This window comes from Pollachius pollachius, assembly GCF_949987615.1.
Source record: "Pollachius pollachius genome assembly, chromosome: 9".
NCBI classification, from domain to species: Eukaryota; Metazoa; Chordata; class Actinopteri; order Gadiformes; family Gadidae; genus Pollachius; species Pollachius pollachius.
In genome coordinates this window covers 6,610,373-6,636,390 of record NC_136942.1, presented here as the reverse complement: position 1 = coordinate 6,636,390, position 26,018 = coordinate 6,610,373, and the positions used below count along the sequence as shown (strand labels likewise).

Genomic DNA, 26,018 nt, shown 5'->3' with positions numbered 1-26,018 from the left:
GGACTCCTCAAATGTTATCGCATTACTGAGGTGAGTCAATGTGGTCATGTTAAACAAACATTACCGGTAGCAAGGTTAACGTTACAGTAGAGAAACAACAGCAGGTGAATGGTACAGCATGATATAACATCATAAAATCCTAAAGTTCACAAGATTTTTTTTATAATTTATGCACCACTAAAGGATTGTAGGTCTAACTCTGATGCTGTTGGCCTGTTATGAGCAAAGCCAGATATAACTTTAACCAAAAAAACAATCTTTTCTTACTTTGTCCTCTTTTCCTTGGTCACACGCACGCACGCGCGCACGCACACACGCACGCACGCACACTCTAAACCCACTTTGCTAGAGCTGCTCCAGACACATACATTAAACCCAACTAGAGATGTAAATGCAGCATTCCAGGGAATCCTGCTGATAGAGGTCAGTGTGTAGTTTATGCCCCTGAAGGCCATTGGCCAGACAGCCATTATCCTATATCACTTCAGGGTGTCGGGATTACCGTGCGTTGTGTTTGTTGAAAAATATATTAACAGGAACACGTCTATGCAAGACAAATCTATTGTTATTCAATATGACATCACTTCTCATCAGTCATTACCGGACAAGCATCCATAATTGTCTACGCCAGGGGCAGTGGCGTTCTTGCTCCCACCAGAGCCGAAAGGATGAGTTTGTGTGATAAGCTCATCCGTCAGCGACGACCAGTGTTCTGACACGGGCATCCATCTCCGAGGTCTACTCCGAGCGGTCAGCCCAGCGAAGAAGACACGCGCGGCTGGCTGTGCAGCTAGCTGGTGAGGCTAGCGTCGTCCGTCCGCCAACACGGCATCAGCACAGCGCTCAGGGGGAGGAAGGGGAAGCAAAACGTCTGCAGACGTACGCAGTGCTTCTGTCTCGCTGGCCCGTCCCTCTCCGTTTTCTCAGCCACTGCTATTTATCCTAGCCCAGACCTGGGCATACCGGCACAAGGAAGACACTTTCTTTGTATGGCGGGAGAAGCTCTTCCAAGCCCTTTTAAGTGCGTTTGATGATTGGCTAGTTTGTTCCCCTAATGCCCAGGGGACCGGTGAGTGTGTTTCAACGACAGGAAAGGAGTGATTGCTCCTGTGAATGAGAGGACATGCACCCCATAATTAACAGGCTTTTGCCATTTCGAAGAGGACTCTCTTCCTCCAAGGATCGCTTTTCTAAGGTTAACACATACTAAGTTATATATATGTAAATATATATATAAAAATATAAATAATCTATTGAGTGATCAAAATAGTTAGCAATAAATAAACCAAAACAAACCGCTAAGGACCCCAACCCTGTCATCGGTTGACAGGTGCGACGACGGCCCCGTTGTGCAGGTTTTTAGCCGTGTTTTGTTATCCTTCCCTTTGTTGTCCTCACTGCGAAGCCCCCGTCACAGAGGCAGATGGTGCTGTTGTAAAACCTGGCTCTCCCGCAAACCGCAAAGTTAGAGAAGCTGCTATGTGTCTTCCACCTGGCCTCCTCTCCTCTCCTCTTCCTTCCTACTCCACCCCCCCCCCCCCCCCCCCCCCCCCCCCCCCGCCCTCCCAGCGGTCTGTGCGCGCACGCGTCCGTGCGTGTGTGTGCTGATGGAGCACGCCAAAGGCCATCAGTGTTCACGTCGTCTGTCGCTGGCGGACATGTAAGGAGCGAGGCGGGCGCACTCTGCCAGGCCGACCCGGGGGAGGTGCTCTGGTGGGGAGGGGGGGGAAGAGGAGAATGATGATGAGTGGAAGAGGAAACGGAGGGGAGGGAGGAGAGATACCGGAGGGCGGAGATAAGGAGAGGAGAAGAGGGGAGGAGGAGGAGGAGGAGGAGTGGTTCTTGGAGCTGGAGGAGGAGGAGGAGGAGGAGTGGTTCTTGGAGGTGGAGGAGGAGGGGTAGGAGGGACGGGGTGCAACACTCACAGCCCTGATGGTGCACAGCAACATAAAGCATCGTAGTCCTGGCCCCTTTCTCTGCATCCCCCCCAACCCCCAACACTTCTTCCTCCCCCCACCAGCACCACCTTCCCCCTCCCTCCCTGTTCTTCCTATCTCCACCCCGCCCCTCCACCAACCCCTCTAACCCCCACCTCCTCCTCTTCCCCCTCCACCAAAATCAACACCCGCTCTCCTGCCCCTCATACATCCTCCTCCCACCACCACCACCACCACCACCCGCACCACCCCTACCCCTACCACCAGCAGCGCCCCTGGGCTGGCCCGGCTGGATGCCGGAGGTAGATAGGCTGTGAAGGAAGAGAGGGACAAAAGGGAGCAGGGAAATCAGCAGATTGCTGTGCGGCTGTCTGGCTGTGTGGCGGTGCAGCCCCCCCTGGGGGGGCCAGAGAACAGTATATTCTTTCCTGGGCCTCCTGAAAAGCCACCCCGCCGGGACGTGTTATTACTGGCCAAGCCTATTTCCAGGCTCCGGTGGGCCTCCGTGTGTACGCGTATGGCAGAGCGGAGCCGGACCCCCGGCTGGGATGGGAGTGTGGGACAGGTGCATACCTCCTCCTCCTCCTCCTCCTCCTCCTCCTCCTCTTACTCCCTTATCCACACAGCCTATCGCTTATGTTTAAGAACCCTTCCGGCCTGCCTGAAAGGTGTGTGTGTGTGTGTCTGTATGTTTGTATGTGTGTGTGTATGGGGGGTTTGTTACCTGGGGGAAAGGCTATGCATCTGTCCCTGCTCTCTCTTTCTCTCTCTCTCTCTCTCTCTCTCTCTCTCTCTCTCTTCCCCCGACTCATTGTTATGCCCTCAGCCAGGTCTGACCTTTCCGTCAGCGAGACGATTTATTTGATTAAACCGGCAGCGGTGCGTTCGCACACGCACGCCATGACGCAAGCGCCAGGCGCCTTCATTACCCGTTGATGAGCGCCGCCATCATCGATATACAGTAGTGGTGGCCATTGTAGTGGTGCCGTGTGTACCCGTCCGCGATTACACGCCGGCGGCGCACTCGTTCGGCGCCGCTGAGTCAATATTTAATCAGCGAAGCCGCGGGTCAACAGCCGTCAGGTGGCGTCCTACCTGGGGAGCGCCTTATCAGGAAAGAGAGACATCCTTCGCCGATCCCCAGGAGAGAGCGTGGAGAGGGGGGCGGGACACACACACTTGTTACCTGGGGGGGGGCGGGTGGGGGGGTTTCACATCTGGCTTATTTGCATTTTAATGTAACTGTCAGATTAGGAGAGGGGGGCTGTTTGTTTGAAGGCAGAGGAGTGTGACGCATCACACAGCTCAACCCTCTTCCCCGTCCCCACCCCCCTGGTGGGAGTTGAGGGGGACCTGTGTCTTTCAGGCGGTACAGTCCCCCCCCCCCCCCCCCCCCCCTCCCAGTTCAGATTTCTTATGGCGGCCATTACCGGAGCAGAATCACACCCTCATTAGGTGGTGTTGATTTCATTAGGGACATCCCATGCGTGGTGCGCACATTCATCAGGGCTGATTTAGAGAGGTGTGTGTGTGTGTGTGTGTGTGCTTGTGTCTGTGTGTTTGTGTGTGTGTTTGCTGGTGTCTGTGTGTGTGAATGCCTGTGTTTCTGTGTGTGTGTGTGTGTGTGTGTGTGTGTGTGTGTGTGTGTGTGTGTGTGTGTGTGTGTGTGCGTGTGTGTGTGTGTGTGTGTGTGTGTGTGTGTGTGTGTGCGTGTGTGTGTTAGTGTGTGTTGGGCGGGAGGGAGTCCAGGAGGTGAGGATGTAGTAGGGTAGGGGGGAGGGGGGAGGAGGTAAGGATGTAGGAGGCCAGGAGAGGGGGGAGGAGGTAAGGATGTAGGAGGCCAGGAGAGGGGGGAGGAGGTAAGGATGTAGGAGGCCAGGAGAGGGGGGAGGAGGTAAGGATGTAGGACTGTGCGTCAGTGGAGCAGGAGATTAGGAAGCGAAGGCAGTGTGACGATATCTCCCCCCATGAGCTGGTGTAATGATTTGATGTAGTATAATAGAAATTATCAAATGAATGATAATGTATATATATGAGGTTAAAGCTGTGATTCCGCCGTGAAGCGGAAACATTGACATTTTCTTGGAATTAACGGCTTCATCAAAGTAGATTAAAATCCCCTTCAGGAAATTACTTCCTGTTAGATTATTCTTGCGGAGTGCAATTTAATAGAAAAAGACTTGAGCAATAGTGTTCCTAATTGTAATAGCTGTTTCACTGGGTTACATTATTGTCCAGTTTGAGGCATTTTACACCACAGTCCGAGTGCGGCTCCCATATTGACTCTGAATATTGGGTAAACACTGGGATATGTGGTGAGGCTGACGGTCAATACCACCCCAACCCCCAGCCAGCTGCACGGTACAGCTGACCAACAGATAGGATGTTACAACATAAAATATTGAAACATTAATACATCAGTATTAAATATACAAGCTAGAAGTAAAACACCATGGATCTATACTGCCCTGATTGATTTTTATTAAAATTGTTATTTAACATTTCTGTTGTTTAATTTAAGTACTTTAAGCACATTTTGAACCTGCTGTAGATGCATATACCTTACCTTTCCCTCTGTCTATCTGTCTTGGTTCTGGAGCATAATGTACAACATCTTGACTCATAGAAGCCCTCCACTGGTCACGGCCCTCCTCACCCCTCCCTATTGCCTCTGAGCAAGGCATGGCTCACCATTACCAGCAGGGAGTAAGGATATTGTAATGTGTATGTATGTAAATTGTCACTTGACGCAAACACACACAAAGGTATGGCCATGCCCATACTTCTCAATTACAACTCTAACAAAGGGATTTACAGTGAATCTTCCCCTATACAAATCCCCCCTTATATTCTGATATTCCGCTGCCAGCTCTAATTTCTTGCCCGTAAGCTGCGTTTCACTTTATTGCTGACAATAAGCCGGACACTGGGAAATATAATGGGCTATTTCAACTTATTTTCACGTTTTCTTTTGTCCACACAGCCGGAAAGTTAAGTTATGTAAACTCGTTAGGAGAAGTTCTTGAAATAAAAAATTGTCAACGTTTCTTAAGCTCACTTTAATAGGTTGAAACTCTTAAGCCCGGCAGACACAAACTTGTTCTTTGTTCCCACAACTTGATCTTACTTTATGGTGATAACTGCTTGTGAGTTCAAGAAGGATGAAACAGATGCAAATGCTTTTCCCACCCCCATCTACCCATCCCACTCCTCAATTTGAAATTACGCTAATTCATAGGTGGCAGCGCTAGGCTGCCATTTTGGGAGGGGAAGGGAAATAGAAATGTATATTTTTTAACCCTAGCACCCTCACAAAGCACGAGACCTATACACAGGCTATTTGGCAATCCATCTAGCTTATGGTCACAGAGACATTTGGGTCGGTGCGAGAATCTAGCCCAATGCGCTTTTATATGTAGCTCCCGTGGCAGCCAATGAGGTCGCAGTACACGATGTACCGCCTCAACCCACATTAGGCCGCCGTTGCCAAAGCCACGAGCGGCGAACACCAGCCGTCTAGACTGACGAATCAACAGAACGATATTAATATACACACCTAGCTCAGAACGTGTGGAAAAGGAGATGTTGGTTCTGAGATTACCGTAATTATATTGTAATAGTAATAATACTACGATATTCGTACGTGCCTTGAAAGTGTGAGTGAACCTTCTGTTTCAGCCCACTCTCGAACACACTGCGTTCTGTACTGACAGTTCTAGGAACGAGGGGAGCATGTCATCCCCATGGTTACGGCTCAAGGAAACTTTGCGAGACTTTTATTGCACCGTTGTTAAGTACGAATGTCATAATAAGCAATGTTGTAAATAAAATTCATTAAAAAAACATAGGATTTTACTCCTGCTTTCTGTTAATGTCGCATTACCGTAGCAGTGATGAAGTGGCATAGACGACTATGTTTAAGATCATATAAGAAATCGTGCCAAAGTTTAAGTCAAGCACACAGTCCTACCGATCATTCTAAAACCCTGTACAGGAATGATGACATGAAGTATGACTTCCATGTACCTTTGGCAGGGAGGAGCAGACAACCTCCAGTCTGGGATAACATATTCATTATTTCCCCCCTCCCACTTTCTGCTGGAAGAAAAGGATGGGGAGTGATGGGATGGTGTGTGTGTCGGGGGGGGGAGATGGGGTTGAAGGTTCTTCGTCATAGGTCATCTTCATCTTCACTAGACGACATTGACACAGTGGCAGTTGTAAACACCAAACCGCATAACCTTGACCGACTGGCATAATCCCTCGCTAGCCGGGGAGAGAAAATGGTTTCAGAAAAGGGCGTGGGGAGGCTACGCTTGCGTGTGTGTGTGTGTGTATGTGTGTGTGTGCATTTGTGTGTGTGTTTGTGCGTTGTGTGTGTGCGCTTTAGTATTCGTGTGTGTGGGTGGGTGCGTGCATTTGTGTGTGTGCGTTTGTGTGTGAGTATGAGTGCGTGTGAGTGTGTGTGTATGTATGAGTGTGTGTGTCTGTGTTTCTTTCAGAGACCTAAAACCGACTTGTGGACGAGCACAGAAGAGATAAGATTGTTACTCTTTGTTTGTGTGGCTGCTTGTGTATGTGTTTGTGCGTGCTCGCCTGTGCAATCTTCTTGCCACTTTGTCATTATGTGGCACATCGGGTGCTAATGTTTTTGACAGCATTTGAATATCTTCCTGGGTCCGGGCGTGTGTGCCGCGAGCAGCTGATTACTGTCCTGCAGTCATTAATGCGTAGCCTTCGACTCCTTCCGACGTCTCTCTGGATACCGCATGCGGCGCACAGCAAATCTTGCAATTTGGGCAGAAAAACAAACAAGAAACCTTGATTAATCTGCATTCAGTACAGTTTAACGGCTCGGCGCTGCAATTGATCGCTGCCAGGCCCAGCGGCTTGTCACTGCTGCTTGAAAACGGCACGTTAACATATGTTCATATATATTCATGGATTATCTATATTTGTATGTATACACATGTTTATTCTCTATTTGTGTTTCTGCATTTGCTGTACTTTCTGCAAGCGAAGTGGGCATGTGCGTTTCTTTCTGTAGGTAGGATTCTTCTCCTGCGCGTGTGACAGTGACATTGGGGAACAAAGAAAGGCCTGAGTAAGATTGATCTGCCACAGACGTGTGGGGACGTCTCCCTCCTCTGGCCGCTGTAATGGAAAAACCCAAGACACAAGGCGCAAGGGAGGACACAACAAACGTCCAACGATCCTGACCAATGGTTCTTCACCTCTAGGATTATCCTGACCAATGGTTCTTCACCTCGAGGTTTATCCTGACCAATGGTTGTTCACCTCGAGGTTTATCCTGACCAATGGTTGTTCACCTCGAGGTTTATCCTGACCAATGGTTCTTCACCTCGAGGTTTACCCTGACCAATGGTTGTTCACCTCAAGGTTTATCCTGACCAATGGTTGTTCACCTCGAGGTTTATCCTGACCAATGGTTGTTCACCTCGAGGTTTACCCTTGACCAATGGTTGTTCACCTCAAGGTTTATCCTGACCAACGGTTCTTCACCTCGAGGTTTACCCTTGACCAATGGTTGTTCACCTCGAGGTTTATCCTGACCAATGGTTGTTCACCTCGAGGTTTATCCTGACCAATGGTTGTTCACCTCGAGGTTTACCCTTGACCAATGGTTGTTCACCTCAAGGTTTATCCTGACCAACGGTTCTTCACCTCGAGGTTTACCCTTGACCAATGGTTGTTCACCTCGAGGTTTATCCTGACCAATGGTTGTTCACCTCGAGGTTTATCCTGACCAATGGTTGTTCACCTCGAGGTTTACCCTGACCAATGGTTGTTCACCGCCGTCCTTGCGCCCCCCTGGGTTGATGATGAGGGGACACCGAGCCCACAGTCTTTGGCACGTGTAAGGGCGCTCACGTTGAGTGGACCGCATGTGGAAGAGTGCACATGTGTAACAGCATGCACGTGTAAGAGCATGCACGTGTAAGATCATGCACGTGTAAGAGCATGCAGGTGTAAGAGCGTGCACATGCGCTTGTTTCCGCGGGGGCGGGGGGAGGAATTGAAGGGGATGTTTGGGGCTACCTTGGGAGCCGGTGTAGGGATCAAGCCGAGGGGCCACAGAGACAGATTTATGTTCTCAGGTAACGATGGCAGCTCAGGACTGTGATTAGGCTGTAAATAGGTCCTGCGCTTCTAGACATTGGCGGTGGGGGGGATTCAGCATTTATGTTTTACATGTAGGTCTGCTAGTTTAGTTTAACAGTCAATAAAGCTATTCGTCTTGATAGGGAAATTGCTGGTCTTTGGTTTTAAAAAATATTTCTAGTTATCTGGGATTCTTGTAGGCCTGCCTAAAATTCTTGAAAGTTGACACAAATGAAAATGCATTTGAGCTCGTAACCATTTAAAAACTTAATTTGACTATATAATGTCCAGAGAGGGATTTTGCTTTAAAGACTATCTTAATTGCTGCTTTCCCGCCATTTCCATTATGGATGAGTCGAGAGATTTGAATGGTCCTCTTCCCTGTTTCTAATGCATTTGAATTCCATTCAATATTCATCCTCAGAGCTGGTACCTATTATAGATTTATCACTTAATATAATGACACTGAAAACTGAGAAGTTATCGTGCATTTTAATGCATAAGGTCCAGGCTGTGACACGATTCAAGTGTCCTCTTCATTATATCTAACGTTTCCACATGAATTATAGTTTATGACTTAATGTCATAATCCCCCCCCCAAAAAAACTACACTCTTTGGACATGGCAGAACATGGTCTTTTTGAAAGGCGAGTCTTTGACAAGTCCTTGAATTTCAACAACTGAAACAAGAGTGTTTGAACCCTGATAACATTCCACAGAGAGGTCCATTGGGCTGGCCAGAGCCAGGGGCACCGTGGCATTCAGACTCGCTCGCTCTCTCTCTTTCGCCTCTATCTCTCTCTCTCTCTGTCTCTATCGCTCTATCACTCTCTGTCCTCTGTCTCTCTCCCTCTCTATCTATGTCTCTCTCTCTCTCTCTCTCTCTCTCTCTCTCTCTCTCTCTCTCTCTCTCTGTCTCTCTCTGTCTCCTTCTCTGTCTGTCTGTCTGTCTCTCTCTCTCCCGCAGCCTGCTGCAGCCATTTTGGAACTGATTATTCATGGCGCTACCACACTGATGTTGCGCTGCGCCCCAATCCTCTCATTAGGTCATCCAGCTTGAAAGACCATTAAAATTTCATTCACCATGAATAAGTCAAGGAGTACCTAACTCTGATCACACAGTGCACAGAGGACAGAGAAAAAAAACATCATCACTGCCGTACGGGAGGGAAAGGAGAAGTGTGAACACCGCCATTTTAAAATAAATAACTTGATTTAAATATGATGATGTGGCTAGTGGAGTAAGGCTTGTTTAGGAAGGTTTTTTCTCATTTTTTTCTATGCCTTTCTGATTTGGTAGTCAGTCCCTCCTGGTGTTCCTGATAATATCCTTTTGATTTATTTTTTAATCTCACCGTGATCGCCATGGAAACAATGTCAAAGTGACTCGATGCATCAGATAGAGTTCAGATCAGTGCTGTTTCGTGTACATTTTATGAGCGGGCGTTGGGTTTGCGATGCAGTGAGTCACCTGTGGTACGGCACGTTAATACCTTGTCGAAATCTCCTTTCATGCAGTGATGACATACTGATTGATAATAACCTTACCCTGTTTCTCATCTCAACAAGCAGGCGCTGGGAGAAAAGTGATTATCTGCCCACTGGGCGCCTTCAACTCACCACAATAGTTCCAGATAGTCGTTTCATTTGGAAAGTCTATTGTGTCCGTCTACTCTCGACCAACACGAGCAGATAAGAGAGCTCGGGGGAGCGGGCAGCGCGCTCCAGAGAGAGCAGTAATTAGTAGTTATTGAAGATGAATAACAGCCAAAGCTGCGTAAAGTTAGCTAATAGGATGAAGGGATTATCTTCCAGTGCTAAGTGGGGGATTACTTAGTTCTGTCCGACACGGACTCGTGTACCAAAGTTAACAGAGCACCAGACCCCCATCTCGGCGGATAACCACGCCACAGTGAAAGCCCCCCCGTAGAAAATCAGTTAAAGGTGATGTATAGGCATACATATATATATAATGGAAAATATAGAGAGGGGCACGGCTGTGGCTGCCATTTCCCGACTCCCCCATCCTCCTTCCTGTGTGCTGACAACCATTATCGGCCCGACGCTGGTAGCCAGGAAACCGCTTTAAGAACAGGACAAATGGAGCAATGACCCCTCTGGGCTCTGCAAAGCCCTGTCCAGAGCCCCTTGTACTTGGGCTGGCCATTCTCTCCGCACGCCCCTGTGGAGCCGGGCTGGAGCTGGTGGTGGTGATGGGGATGGGTGTGTGTGTGTTGGATTGTACACCTGCTGCTAAGAGATAAGCCCCCCCCCCCACACACACACACACACACACACACACACACACACACACACACACACACACACACACACCCCTACACGCCTCTCCCAGGCTGGAAGGTCCCACATAGACTCCACCTGACCCACTTTCTACTCCCGTATCCTGGCTCCATGTTCCCTGCACCGCCCTTACCTGGTGGGAATGCTTGTGTGTACGTGCACAGCTGCGTGCGCGTGCGTGTGTGTGTTGGTATTTTGTCGTCTCCACTCCACAGAGGCGCCGGCGCCAGACAACTCCAGAGAAATAATTTCAGCTTTTATCCACTACCTCTCGGAGGGAGATTGCATCTCTCGCGGGCCGCTGTAGTGTTTTCAGTTCACTTTACTCAGGCGCGCCGCAAGTTTTTATTAAAAAACCATGCCGGGTTTTCCTTTACTTCCTCCCCAGGAATGCGACAAATTTGCGGAAACAAAATGGTTGATTTGTCGAAACGCATCCGAACGGGAGCGATGGCGCCGCGTTAGGTCGGCGTAGTTCAGACGGCGGTGTTTGTGGGGGCAGTGTTTGGGGTGGCGGGGATAGGAGCGGGTTCTCCTGGGCCCGGTGGGAGGGAGCAGGAGACGCACAGTGTTTTCACAGCCGCTGATTGATATTGATTGGCTCTGACGGCCTCATCATGACCCCTATTGGTCGCAGCGAGGAACTTTTTTCTCCTCCACGCTGACGCGCACCCGCGCGTCAGCGTGGAGCGTGTCCCGGTTCTGCGTGTCCCGGTTCTGCTGCATTTTTATAATTCTTTCTCTCTCTCTCTCTCTCTCTCTCTCTCTCTCTCTCTCTCTCTCTCTCTCTCTCTCTCTCTCTCAGGCCTTACATGGTTACCGACCACATGGGCATCAGGAATGAGAGCTTCATGAAGATCGCGGCCGTGGGGACGTGGATGGGAGACTTTGTCACCGCCTGGATGGTGAGACGTTGACATTGCTGTTGCTGTTGTCGTTGTTGTTGCTGTTGAGTAATCCCGATTTAAATCCTGTTGTTTGGGACCCTGCTTTGACAAGGTATTGTGCTTTCACAGGAGCGGAAGCTCAGTGGTAAAACCTTGTAGCATATTGTCACCCAGCAGGTTGTAATATAACATTGTCGTTCCCTTTCTCCTTATACCCTCTCTCCTTCTCTCCCCCATGGCGTTCCCTCTCTCCTTCCCTCCTCCATGTCGTTCCCTCTCTCCTTCTCTCCTCCATGTCGTTCCCTCTCTCCTTCTCTCCTCCATGTCGTTCCCTCTCTCCTTCCCTCCTCCATGTCGTTCCCTCTCTCCCTCTCTCCTCCATGTCGTTCTCTCTCCTTCTCTCCCTCATCGTTCCCTCTCTCCCTTATCCTCCATGTTGTTCCCTCTCTCCTTCTCTCCTAGATGTCGTTCCCTCTCTACTCATTCCCCCCCAAAAAATTAATAACAGTGTACACATGTATTACATTCCATAGATGATAGATAATCCAGCTGAGCATCAATATTCATTATTCATTCTCGTTAAATGACTACTTATCTCTGTCCGATCAACAGGATAGCTTGTGTGGAAGTGATGGGGATGATGAGTTCAGTGTGAAGGGAACACGATACACATGATGATACATGATGCATAGAGATAATGGAGGCCTGGTGTGTGAAGTCTAAATAGCGCGGGGGGGTGGGGGGGGTGATGAAGAGAATCCTCCCTCCTCCTCCTCCTCCTCCATCTCCTCCTCCTCCTCCTCAATCTCCTCCTCCATCTCCTCCTCCTCCATCTCCTCCTCCTCCTCCTCCTCCTCCTCCATCTCCTCCTCCTCAATCTCCTCCTTCTCCTCCTCCTCCTCCTCCTCCTCCTCCATCTCCTCCTCCTCAATCTCCTCCTCCTCCTCCTCCTCCTCTTCAATCTCCTCCTCCTCCTCCTCCTCCTCCTCCATCTCCTCCTCCATCTCCTCCTCCTCAATCTCCTCCTCCATCTCCTCCTCCCCCGCCTCCGACTCAACCTACTCCTCAATCTCCTTCTCCTCCTCCTCTCTCTCTGTTCATTTGTCAGTGATCACGAGAGGAGCTCCAGGGCAGTAGCCCTGGAGGAGCATAATGGGAGGATTGTGGGGAGGGGGGAGGGGGGGGGGGGGGGGTTGGATGCATTATAAGGGGAGAAACACCGAAACCCGAGCGCCCCTCGCCCCCTCTCTAAGCATGCTGCCTTCACCTGCACCCCCTCCCTCCCCTTCCCTCCCTCTGTCTCCTGCTCTTTATATCTCTCTTCCCCCATCCCTGCCCCCCGTCCCCCCTCTCAGTAACCCTTGCTTCCCTCTCCCTCTCTATTTTCCACATACACACACACTGTTGGGGGAGGGGGGTCCTTAAAGAATGATGGACTTTGGGTGAGGACGGAGGGAAGGAGGGAGAGAAAGAGAGACAACCGGGCAAAACAGACCTGACAAGAGGTGTAGACAGCTGTGTCTCCTCTCCGTGGTCGGTTTGCATCGTCAAATGTAGACGTCTATGTCACCGGCACCCAAAAATAATTCTACTCAGTCCCAGAACAGCAGCCCTTTCCCAACATAACAAAGGACGCTTGGTATCTGCTCGCTGCCTGTGCCCTCTCCTCTCTTTTCTCTCACTCCCCCCCCCCCCATGAGGCTTACACAAGGCTTACACAAGGCTTACACTCCTCCCAAATTGTCCTGACGGCCGTTTGGAAGTACGAGTTGTGTGACTTTCGAGGAAATCACACATTGGTAAACATTACAGAATTGATTGAGCCATCAAATGGCTCCTTGCCACAGGGCGTAGACAGGCAACATTCTCGGCATTAATAATGAATCCAGGTCAATATATTTGTAAGCTTGTCAAGACTGCAATTCAACCCTGAATAACATATTATGTGTACTCGGTCGTCAACCATTTGGACTACTTATTCCCTGGGGTTTTGCAGTCGAATTGAGGCTTTAAGTAGGCGTATAATCCGGATAATAAGTATTATTATTGTACAAAAATATAGAAGGCTGTGAACATCGTTGATTCTCGAAGGAATTTAAGTTTATTCCTCACCATGTTAATGTGCAGTCATTTATAAAGCTGAATTTCTTCAAACATCAAAACACATTCCTAAAAATCAGATTTCATTGGATTAAATAAATAGCTGATCCACTTCTTCTAATGAGTGGACTAAAGTCTGTAGAATGTGAGCGTAACCCCTTAATAATATATTTGTACCAGGGGGCGTAACTTTTTCCTCCGTCTAATGAAAATTATACTGGTACACATAGTTTGTGTCCTACTTATCGTAAACCATTCGTTCCAGCCCTTGGAGATCCTGCTAAGCCAGTTTTCATGAGATGATTACCTGCACCTGTGTTCATGCTTCAACGCTGGAAATCTGACGGGTATTATTAATTCATGTATGCATTCAGGTAGTTAGCAGAAATTAAACTACATTTTAAATTCAGACTCAAAAACGTAAACGTTAAAGTGTGTTGCTCAGCACCTGTGCATTTGTTGCAGTGACACAGGTATTATGTTATACAAAAGTGGAAACACAAGATATGGTCAGGACACAAGATATATTGTTTAACATTTTTGATTTAACGCAGGTTTAATTGTTGAGCCACGATAGTCTTGTCTTGTGATAGTGTTTGACTCCCAGCCCAAAGTTTCAAGATTTTAACCCCAATGTCTGCATTTCACCCATAGGCACCTCCCCAACCACCACTCACTACTTAAGGACATACACTGCTTAATGACATTCATAAAATGAAAACACTCAGTATCACTATATACTGCTGCTGGCGGCAGTGTCCCATTCATCACAATGTGTGTATCAATGGGTGAATGTTCGGCAACAATTGTAAAGCGCTTTGAGTGACCACTGGTTAGCAGAGCACCTTATAAATGCAATCCATTTACCAAACAAAATGGAGGACTAAATGGCGAGGCAAAGGTTCAGCAGTGATTGGTTCTGCCGCCCGTGTCCCTGTGCAGGTGACAGACATGATGCTCCAGGACCAGCACTACCCTGACTGGGGTCAGACCGCAAGAAGGTTCTGGAAGAAAGGCAACAACAGGATCGTCCTCTTCTGGTAGGTGGTTCTAATATCTAACCCAGTATCAAATGGATATGATACTGGGTCCGAAAAATAGCACTGGAAGTGTGGTGGTTTTTTGTGTCCCTATGGGTGATGGTCGTGGTGGGAAAGCTCACAGAGGCTTAAGACACAATTCACCACAACCGCCCGGTTGGGGAATACGTTGTGTTAAAGACCGTCTCCAGGCGACGTCGTGGTACAGTGGAAGTCGTGTGTTTTGTTTTGATTGCTTTGTGTTTGTGTAAGCTACGGTAAAGCAGCTTCAGCTCTCACTGTAACCCAATCCAGTTGGCATTCCTTCGGTTGTATACATCGGGCAATCCTCCGCTTCAATCGTACGCTGAATGTCCGCGGTTAATGTCTGCGTGTGGTTTTCATGTATGTGTGCACTGATTGGAACAGGTGTGTGATTATGTGACCACATGTGCATCTACAGGTGCTTTAATGTGCGTGTGCATGTTACGGAGCCACACATGGCTCAAAATAAAAGTGTCGCTCACTAACAAAAGAGTGAGAGACCTTAATAGGTTACCAAAAGGTGAAATGGAGAAACATGGACAACATGGACAACGCAAATAAAACCAAAATTGGACAAATGGGTACTCAAAGGTGGTTATGGAGATTCCATGTATCCACCAAGTTTATCAAAATAGATAGAAATACATTGAGATAGGAAAATATTCCTAAGATAAAAACCCAACATCAAAAGATTGAGAACTGAGCTTTTGTGAAGAGAAAAAACAGTAAAGGTTCTCCGGACTGAACGCTGGCGGCCAGACCGATTTATAGCACCTGGGCTGGGTAGCTCAGGTGCAACCTGGTCCCCTAACGATGTTAGCGGCCAGACACAAAGGAATCTCGGTTCACTTGAACTCTAAGAGTCCCACAATATGTGTGTGTGTGTGTGTGTGTGTGTGTGTTTGTACACATAAGTGGACTGCCTACTTGCATGTGTAAATATGTGTGTGTGTGTGGGTGTGCACCTGCTCCAGCCCATGTGTGTGCACGTGTGTGCTCATGCGTGTGTGTGTGCATGTGTGTGTTTGTGAGCTACAAGCGGTCAATAAGCGTGTTAATCTCCCCGCGCCCCGGTGTCAGCACCTTTAATGAGGAGAGCGACGGCCAAATCAATGGACCCTCCAAGGTCAGAGAGGCCAAGAGCAGGCCCCCCCCCCCCCCCCGCCACTGGGGGCTTCAGACATCCCCAGCCGTGACCCCGCGCATCACGCCGCGGCTAATGCTACAACCACACCGGGCCTCCAATCCCATTATTCCACCGCCCCTGCCAGGGTGTGATAGCAGCGATCAGGCTCTCCACACGGGTCATTCAGTTTGCCACCGCTGTCAGATGGAACACGCGGGGCCAAACAAACACAGGGATTAAGACCCCGGGCTGCCCGTTCAACATGGTTGCGGTCCTTTTACTCCTTAGAACCGTTGTATGAAGATGTCAGCGCGACGGACTCGGAAGTCTCAGTGAATTATGGCGACAGGGTGTTCCCTTGAGGTGATCAACACGTGGGGCTGTAATACGGTAGAATGCACTTTGAGTCAGGTCAGGTCAATTGTATTTTCCCACTAGGAGAGGTGTTGTTAGAGCCAGGTACAATCCATTGTGAATACAACATGACAGACAACATACCAGGCAGGACAAAGAGACACCAATCCGATACAGTACAGTGACAATACAGTACGATGCAAGATCACTTGGTGTGAGGAAAAAAGAGGACGAAATGACAGAGTGCAGAAAGTGCTTAGTGCAATCGTTGGTGCAGATTCAGCACTCTAAAGGCAGTGCAAATGAAAGAGACCTTGTACTTTTTGGACATCTGAGTCGGGACTCTTTATCTTCTACCTGAAGGTAGAAGCTCAAACTCCCTCTGCAGGGGGCGGTCAGTACAGACCATTATGGCGTGGGCCTTCCTGACGACCTGCCCATCCTAATGGTCCGACCTGCTTCGTTCTCCCCCGATGACGACGCAGGCCTCTCTGAGAAGCCGACCAAGTCTAGTCTTATCCGCCCGAGTCAGGTTCCCCAACCACAACCGCACTACAAGAAGACAGCAGCGACTCAATAGAAGTTCTGCAGAGCAGAACTTTCTCTGTTTCTCGGTTCCTTCTCTCAGCGAGGCTAATGTCTCAATGGAAACCAATGTCTCATTGGCTCTGACAAACAAGCAGAGCACATTGAACTCAGTTCAACCTGTAAAACGTTAAAGAGGAAAGGAGTAATAGATTTACAGCGTGGAAACAGACCATAAAGAAACCGTACACTAATTCGGTGGGTGGGGGGGATAAACTCCCAGTCGGAAGGAACACTGGTTTCGATCCCCCACTGTCTGCAACAAACCAGTAGCCCTGAGCAAATTGGCTAACCATTACCTGCCCAGACATTTATATAAAACAAAAAATCGATTCTGTGTCAATTTGGAGGCATCTACTAAATCGTAACTAATGCATTTTTCACCAAGTCTATTAAGCTATTACTGAAATGGTTTGTGACAGATATGAACAAAGAGAGACAGAGAGGGTGGGGAGGGATGCTGGTCGGAGCGGAGAGACACCCAGCCTTCCGGGATGGGAGTCTCCTTCTGGCTGGATTGATCCAGCGGCTATTAGAAGGCGGGCTCGCGGCTGCTTCTCTAACTTTTATTGCGACCTTTTCCATTATTGATGGCCGCCCCCGGTCGGCCCCGTCATGATCGATGATGGGTTTGACAAGCGAGCGCACGGAATTCCGCACGCTCGGGAAGATGATTGATAAACAAAACTGGGCAGCTGAGTTCCTTTTGTGGAAAATGGCCACGAAGCCGCGGATGTCAATGCCACACACCAAACGAAATGTGCCATGTGTTGACAAAGAAATTAAAAAGCCGAAACCTAGGCGCATATTAAAGTCATCGGGGTCTCCAAGCAGTTGAAAAAGTGATAGAAAGTGTCTGCTGGTGTCTGGCAGCCATCAGCAGAAAGACCACGCATGGAGGAAGCGGAATAACACTGTAATCAGCCGCTGTCAAGAAACAAAAGCACAGTGGGGGACATGGAGGAACCGGTGGCACGATCACGAAGCCCTTTGTGGACTCTCGTCAGATGTGTCTCTGAAATGTGGCTGCGTTTCTGTCGGGTCAATACCGCAATGTGAGATAGAGAAAATAATGATTGATGAAGGGAAAATAATTCGTAAAATGAAAAAGAATATGTCAGAATTCTGGATATTTTGAGTTTCCTCAGAAATCGGGGTGTTTCGAGTTCTCTCTCTCCTCTATCCCTCCATGTATCTATCTGTCTCTTGTCTGTCTGTCTGTCTGTCTGCCTGTTTGTCTGCTGCATTTCCCTCAGTCAATACCGCAATGTTAGATCAAGGAAATATTTCCACAATAAAGGAAAGAAATAAGTTGATTTATATATTCTGTAAAGTCTGCACAGCGGCTATAACATTGGCTGTTTGGCCATTAGGATATCAACCTCAGATGGTTGAGTTTTAAATCTTGTCTGCGTTTAACGTCTGATGTTTTATGGTCAACGTTGTGTTTGTCCTTTATGTTTGGCTTATCCTTGGTTGATTAAATACTTACTGCATTTTCTCTCTCCTCTCCTTCCCTTTTCTCTCCCCCTCCCTCCCTCCCTCCCTCCCTCCCTCCTGCACCCTATATCATCCCTTCCCCTCCCCACCCCCTCTCCCCACCCCTCCCTCCCTCCCCTCTCTCCCTCCCCTCCCCCTCCTCCTCCCTACTCTCCTCCCTCCCCTTTGTCCTCTCCCCCTCCCTCCCTCCCTCCCTCCCTGCCTCCCTGCCTCCCCTCCCCCTTTCCCCAACTGCTCCCTTCATCCTCCCTTCCCCTCCCCTTGTCTCCCCCCCCCCCCACAGGACGGTGTTGTTCTCGTTGACGTCGGTGGTGGTGCTGGTCATCAGCACGGACTGGATCAGCTGGGACAACCTGAACCGGGGCTTCCTGCCCAGCGACGAGGTCTCCAGGGCCTTCCTGGCCTCCTTCATCCTGGTGTTCGACCTGCTCATTGTCATGCAGGTAGACCGCTCCCCGGTGGCCAATTAAACATGAGGGAGCCCAGCGCCGCCGCCAACACGCCGCGCTACCTGGGCTGACAGACCTCTCGCTCGCTCTGGCTCGCCCTCTCTCTCTCTCTCTCTCTCTCTGTCTGTCTGTCTGTCTATCTGTCTGTCTGTCTGTCTGTCTGTCTGTCTGTCTCTATGGCAGTGTCTAGTCTCCCTGTCCGTCTGCATCTGTCTCCATGTCTGTCTGTAGTGCAGTGACTCATCTCTGTCCGTCTGCGTCGGTCTCTATGTCTGTCTGTCTTTGTCTGTCTGTCTGTCTTTGTCTGTCTGTCTTTCTATCCTCCTCCTCGCTCTCTGTCTCTCTGTCTCTTTCTCACTCTGTCTTCCACTCATTGCCTCAGTCTCCCTCACTCTTTTACTCTCCCTTCTTTTCTGTTTGTCTCTCTCCCTATCTCTCTCTCTCTCTATCTTTGCTGCCCCTCCCCCCCTCTGTCTCTCTGCCTCCTGTCTTTATCAATGGGGCAATGCGGCAGAGATCGCAGTCAGACAGCAATAACACACACACACACACACGCACACAAAACACTGTTAGATCTGGCATCTGTGTGGAGTGAAGCCCCTTCATCGGATGCCTCAGTCCTTCCTCACTGTACAAGCCCTCCTCCTCTTCCTCTCTAAAAAGCAACGCTTTCTCCTCGTTTTTCATATCTATGATGACTTCATAATCTTGGAGTGTTTCCTAATCTCTCTCTCTCTTCTCCTCCCTCTCTCTCTCTCTCTCTCTCTCTCTCTGTCTCTCTGTCTCTCTCTCTCTCTCTCTCTCTCTCTCTCTCACTCCTCTACTGGATGTCTCTCTCCCTCAGGAGAGCATACATCCATAAAGGCAGTGTCAGTGCCTTATGAATATGGAGATCTGTTTGTCAGAAGTGGGGGAAAAACACATATGTACCAAATGGGGACGAGAGAGAGAGAGAGGAGAGGGTACGAGAGAGAGAGAGCACAAGCGAGAGAGAGAGAATTACATAGATGCTGTCAAGTGGCTATCTAGGAGCCAGAAGGGTCGACCAATGGCGCGTGTGCAATTTGAATGCTTGCCTAATTCAACCGCCCCCTTCCCAATGCGTGATGAGCGGGCCGCGTGATGGCCTGCTGGTTGCGTATTAGAGGCGGCGTACCGGCGGCAGACTGATGGTCGCCAGCGTCCTAAATGTATGTTTCTACTCTGCCGATTATGCTAATCACCTGCAGGACCCTGCAGACGCTTTGGAGAGCTGCACACACACACACACACACACACACACACACACACACACACACACACACACACACTGCTCTTATAACCCACACACTTACGCTCTGATCTTGTAACACACACACTCACACTCTGGTCTTCTAACACAAACATACTCTGGTCCATAAAGACACAATTTGGTTTACAACAAACACACACTTGTCTTATTACAAACAGACAATCTAGCCTTACAACGAACACACACTCTAGTCTTCTAACGAACACACAATCTGGTTTTATATCATCACACCCTCTTATCTGAAGGACCTCGTGAAAACCGTCTTCGAATTTGCATACATTTACATAGCAGATTAGTGGAACCTCCTTTGCTTTTGGAATCTTTTAACATTTTTTTGGGAGGTTTCTTGTTACAATGTAATCACCCATCCACATCACTGTTTTAACTTCTTTTCAACTGCATTTTTCTTGCTCAAATGTATTTCCTCTGAAAAAAACACTTACAGTTAATGTTTCCGCAGAGATAGAGAGAGGTGCTGGCCTTTCTCCAAAGCAACCTAGCCTAGTTCTTATATTTTTACAGTTATATTTGATACATAATATATATATTTTATACTTTAGTTGATCTTTACCTGTGAATAAAGAAATAATACGCCCGAAGCGAGCCTTCAAGCCTCTGCATGTCACAGCGCCATGATGCGTTCAAGTACCGTCACCCCGTGGGATATTCTGGCACGTCTGCCTGATCCCTCTGACCCTGCCGAGGGACCTCGAAGCGCCCCTATAGCATCGCATCCTTGACCCCGCCCACCGGTCCTCCATCTCACACGGCCTCGGCTGTCTCAAACCCCCGCCTCAACCCCCATACATGCACCCCTCCCCCGCCCCCTCCCCCCCAACCAATGCTGCGCTTCGTGGCTAGCACACGGCCGCCGTTATTTATGAGCTCCGTTAGCCTACCGCTACATGGCATTTCTGGGCCGCGAAAAAAAACCCAACCCACTTGGGGTTCGTCGTTAAAAACATTTCCGAGCGATTCTCTTTCCTCACCTTTTGCTTTGAGAATTGCTCTACCGGGAACCTCCTCACCTCCTCCCACAAGACAAAAGACAGGAGTGTTTGTTCTCCAAATTATTAATGACCCAATTAGTGACCTGCGCTGTAGTGTATTGGTGCTCTCAAGGATGGGATAAGCAGCGTTTGATTGGCTGTGTTTCTCCGCAGAACCTCTTTTTCTTTTTGCGTCTGCACACTTGAAGCAATGTTCTGCTTTATATTTGTGTTAGCCGCAGAATAATTATCATGGATAACTTAATTGAATGCAATATTTCAGGGCTGTGTATGTGTCTCTGTGTGTCTCTGTGTGTGTGAGAGAGACAGAGAGAGAGAGATAAGATAGTGCGAGGGAGGAGATAGAGAGTGAGAGATAGCGTGCGGAGAGAGCGAAAGAGAGCGACTTTTACTAGATTTCACTGTTGCCTCTCTGTCCATTACACGCGTTTCTTTTCATGTTCCCCGTCCAATCTACACGCCCGTACGCACAGATTACACGCACTCGCATAATTACCCGGCAGGTTGAGATATTCCGAAAGACTCATTATCGCGGCAGTGAGGAGGAACGAGCGGTTTAAATGTCACGTCTGCTGCTGCTATCTCAGCAGCTAACTACGCCAGGGAGACTGGGGGGGGCCACTGCGTGTGTGTGTGTGTGTGCGTGTGTGTGTGTGTGTGTGTGTGTTTGTGTGTGTGTTCATTAACATCAAGGGAGGGGGGGCTCTCTATTACGATCATCACAGAGCGTGATCGCGGACCCTCTGGAACACCTCAGAGGCCCCTGTAGGACCACAGAGGGCCAGTGACAGAACAGGCTGGGTGAGAGGGAGGACAGGTGCTCTGTGTGTCCGTGGCGTGGCTGTGGATAAATGTCGGTCCGTTTCTCTTCATTATATTAGATGAGTAGACTACTGTATTTCCTGCTGCCTGAGACAACAGTGTTTATGTTAAGAGCATTTCCTTTTAAGTTCAATAAATACCACCACGAAGGCTATTAAGAGTGCTTTACTAAGAATGGGGAAGACATAATCACATTTAAAGGACATTTAAATGACTATTAATGAAACACCATTGTTTAAATGTAGACTAAAAAAAAGAATTTGGACAGTGAAACAAACCCTGTATGTGTGTGTGCGAGTGTGTGTGTCTGTGTGCCCGTGTGTGATGGCGTGCCGGTGTGTAAAACGCACATGCAGATGTGTGCGCACCGCTGCGGCCAATTGCCGCAGCGGTGCTCCCCGACTACCCGCCTGTCAGCTTGGGGACGCTTGATTTGTTTTGACGTGCGAACATGTCAGTTCTCTCCCCATGGCTGCCGTTGGAGCTCACCCCGGTTGACCCCTTGTCAAGCCGTGACAAACTCCAACCAGGGGATTCAGGGGTGTAACCGGGGCTTAGTCTGCCGCTCTCTCCCCCGGACTTCTAAAGTTAGAGCGTATCAATAGGTGTGTGTGTGTGTGTGTGTGTGTGTGTGTGTGTGTGTGTGTGTGTGTGTGTGTGTGTAATTAAAGCATTGTGTATATAATTCATACACTTGCTGGCCCTCAGGACTGGGAGTTTCCACACTTCATGGGCGACCTGGACGTGAACCTGCCAGGAATGTCAACAACGCAGGTGAAGGTCAAGCTGCCAGTCTGCAAGGGCATCTTCAAGGAAGAGTACCACATCCACATCACAGGTAAGGAGGAGTACCTCATTCACATCACAGGTAGGGGAGAGTACCTCATCCACATCACAGGTAGAGGAGAGATCCACATCACAGGTAGAGGAGAGATCCACATCACAGGTAGGGGAGAGTACCTCATCCATATCACAGGTAAGGAGGAGTACCTCATCCACATCACAGGTAGGGGAGAGTACCTCATCCACATCACAGGTAGAGGAGAGATCCACATCACAGGTAGAGGAGAGATCCACATCACAGGTAAGGGAGAGTACCTCATCCACATCACAGGTAAGGGAGAGTACCTCATCCACATCACAGGTAGGGGAGAGTACCTCATCCACATCACTGGTAGGCGAGAGTACCTCATCCACATCACAGGTAGAGGATGCTATGCACACTGGCTGCTGAGGATGGCTGCTGCCACATACAAAGGATTAGTTCAGATGAGTGGAACTGCATCGCCAGGAATTTCAAAGGCTCCCCTTTATCACGAAAGCATTGACCAGAAAACCTGGGTTGGGTGGAAGGGTTTGTTCTAAGTTTTGTTTTGTAATTATAAAATCACAACAGCATGCAACTTGATGGATGTTCCCGCATTCCGTGCGTTGTTTTTGGAGCTATCTCGTTTTAATGAAGGGTTCCACCTTAACGGCCGCGAACCAAGACCGCTCTGTTGTGTGACGCTGTGGCGTTCAGGTGTTATGTAAGCGCGTCCTTCTCCGCTCCCAAACACTCTCTCCTTGACCCCTGTAGCCCTGATGTACACCTGAGTTCAGCCAGCTAGTCAGTGGGCGTTTTTTTAAAATTGATCTGAGTGTTTCTCCCACTCACTCTCTGCCTGGCGGTGGTGCCCACGGCTTTGAGGGCACGCTGTTCCCTGGTCAGGTGGCTGGCCGACACGAGCGTGGGGTTTAACCACATGGCGTCGCCTCGTACCATTAATCATCATGGCCACGGCTCCGGCACCAAGTGATCGGTCGAACTAAAAGCCTTTCAGCAACCTATCTTAGAGAGAGAGAGAGAGAGAGAGACGTGGGGGGGGGGGGGGGGAGAGAGAGAGGGGGGAGGGGGGGAGATAGAGAGAGAGAGAGAGAGAGACAGGGGGGGAGAGAGAGAGAGAGAGACGGGGGGGAGAGAGTGGGGGGGGGGAGAGAGAGAGAGAGAGAGATGGGGGAGCAAGAAAGAGGCAGTGATGGAGGGGGAGGGAGAGAAAGAGAGAAAGGTAGAGAGCGAGAGAGAGAGAAAGGGGGGAAAGAAAGAGAGAGATAGAAAAAAGAAAGGTAGAGAGAGGTAGAGAGAGAGAGTAAGGTAGAGAGAGAGAGCGAGCGACAGAGTGGATAGGTTGGACGCCAGCAGATGGCGCGTGTTTCGCTGATCGCCACAGGGGAGCCCCCCGGAGGATCTCTCACCTGCAAACACTCCCACTGCTTTTAATATAGCGCTCAGATGAGGCACGCTGCGTGTGATTACTGAATCCGTCTCCACTTCCCTCAGTCCGCTGCCACATGGGGTGGTTATGTGTACACTCACCCCTTTTGTCCGTTATAATCCCCAACCCGCTCCCATTACAGACGTCAGACCAGCTCAGTAGGATATTTGTCGGCCCGGAGGTCGTTCACATCCGGCCCAAAGGAAGGTTTAGGGACAGCAAATGGGCCATAAATAGGAAATTTATGGAAGTGGTTAGGGTGTTGGGTTCCCTAGCCTGGGTTAGAACCCAAACGCCTGCAGTCTGCCTGGAGGCATCCTTGAGCAAGATGCTTTAATTCTTTACCTGCTCATTAACAACAGTAAAAATAAAATTCTCTCTGAGGCGCTATGGATAAAAGCATCTGCTGCTAGATGACAGAATGGTAAATGATCATGTGACACAGCATGAGCACGATTCTGTCACGTCTCCCATAAAAACCAATGAAGCACCCTCCCTCCCTCCCCATCGCAGGCAAGTGGTTCAACTACGGCATCATCTTCCTGGTGCTCATCCTGGACCTGAACATGTGGAAGAACCAGATCTTCTACAAGCCCTACGAGTACGGCCAGTACGTGGGCCCCGGGGAGAAGATCTACACGGTGGAGGAGCCCGAGACGCTGGCCAGCTTCAACCGCAGCACCCTCACCTACGCCTGGCGCTCGGGCAACACCGACCCGGCCACCAACCAGACGTACGTGCAGCGCGACATGTTCCTCCACAGCCGCTACACGGGCGCCAGCCTGGACGTCAAGTGCCTGGCCTTCGTGCCCAGCCTGGCCGCCTTCGCCCTCTTCGGCTTCTTCGTGTGGCTGCTGGGCCGCTTCCAGGACAGCGAGACCATCCCGCAGAGCCAGGACCAGAACTACGAGCGGATCAAGAGGAAGTCCCCGTCCGAGTACAGCAAGGAGATGGGCGTCACGCCAGAGGAGGTGCCCGTGACCGTGGGCGACGGGCTGAGGAAGGCCGGCACGCCCATGCTGCTGTCGGTGGACGGGTGCCACTTCGGGGGCGCCAGTCCCTCCACGAACTCAGCCTCGCTGGTCTCCGTGGAGACGACCCAGACGTCGGTGGATCACCCGAGCGTGGTGGTCGACAGCCCCGTGGGAGGGGAACCGGGGGGGTCCTTAGACGCCCTGGAAGCCCCGTCCGCGTGAGTTCTCGTGAGAAGAACCGGGTCAGAAGACTTTGATTTTGACAGCGAGGTAAGGGCGATGGGGTTCTTGCGGGGGCACTTTGGATCCTATGGTAGAACCAGGATGAACGCGGGCCGGGGGTAAGTGTGACGACGGCGGTGGAGCTGACCTGCACTTATAAAGGTCTAATTAAACAAGGGCAGAGCCAATGAGGACACGCTTCCACTCCCCCCCCGAATAACAAGGAAAGTCTTCATGTGTAACAATCCCCACTGACAACCAATCGCTTAGAGGATTTTCTACTTTTTTAATAAAAACAGTCTTTTTAAAACTTCTTACAAACAATAATTCCGATAACATACATATTTTCAATAGGTAAAAGGATTGACAACGGAAAACTCAGATAGAAAACCTTGATTGACGTGGTGCTTGCTCCATTTTAGGATTTCATAAATGCGATTTGTTAACGTATAACTATTTTGTGCCTATGCCAGAGAAGCATTTCCATAGTGGTGGTCTGAGCGTACCAGACCATTATTACAACACCAGTGCCTTGATATTTCATGAAGAAAGACAAAAAAACATACTCAACAACAAAACAACATAACCTGACCATCTTATATTGTTATAGCCAGAATAACGGTGTACCCTATGTGTTTGTATGTGTGTGTGTGTGTGTGTGTGTGTGCGTGTATTTGGGTTTATTTTTCTTATTTTACATGGACAACGGTTACCTCATCGGAACGTTATTATTTAATTCATGATATTATTGTGTGAACTTGCATAATCAACTGATGTCTTGCTCTCTCCTCTTATCTGTTCCCCTCCGGTGGTAACGACATGACGAGGAACACCTGTGTAAATTGAGTGGTGCCTGTATTTATATTGTCAGTCGGAGTGATAATAACCAGCCGTCTGTAATCAACAAACAAACTGTGTCATTATTGCTTGTGTGGCGTAATGACGTTGTGTTTCTCGGCACCGCGTTGGCTGCCATCGTGGGAAAGAAGGCTTGAAGGCTCAGGATTTCCAATCACCC

The 26,018-nt window shown here is 49.4% G+C and overlaps 1 protein-coding gene across 1 annotated transcript in view; it reads left to right on the top strand.

Annotated features, from left to right (window-relative positions):
* Nucleotides 1-25,000, top strand: part of tmem117 (transmembrane protein 117) — a gene marked incomplete at both ends in the record, with an annotated part of 40,645 nt that extends 15,645 nt beyond the window's left edge. Inside the window, 5 exons of the mRNA XM_079743016.1 lie at nucleotides 11,167-11,266; nucleotides 14,291-14,388; nucleotides 18,261-18,420; nucleotides 22,258-22,387; nucleotides 24,318-25,000. Coding sequence (XP_079599142.1) covers nucleotides 11,167-11,266; nucleotides 14,291-14,388; nucleotides 18,261-18,420; nucleotides 22,258-22,387; nucleotides 24,318-25,000 — 1,171 coding nt within the window. The remainder of the gene's footprint in view (nucleotides 1-11,166; nucleotides 11,267-14,290; nucleotides 14,389-18,260; nucleotides 18,421-22,257; nucleotides 22,388-24,317) is intronic.
* Nucleotides 25,001-26,018: the final 1,018 nt, after the last annotated feature.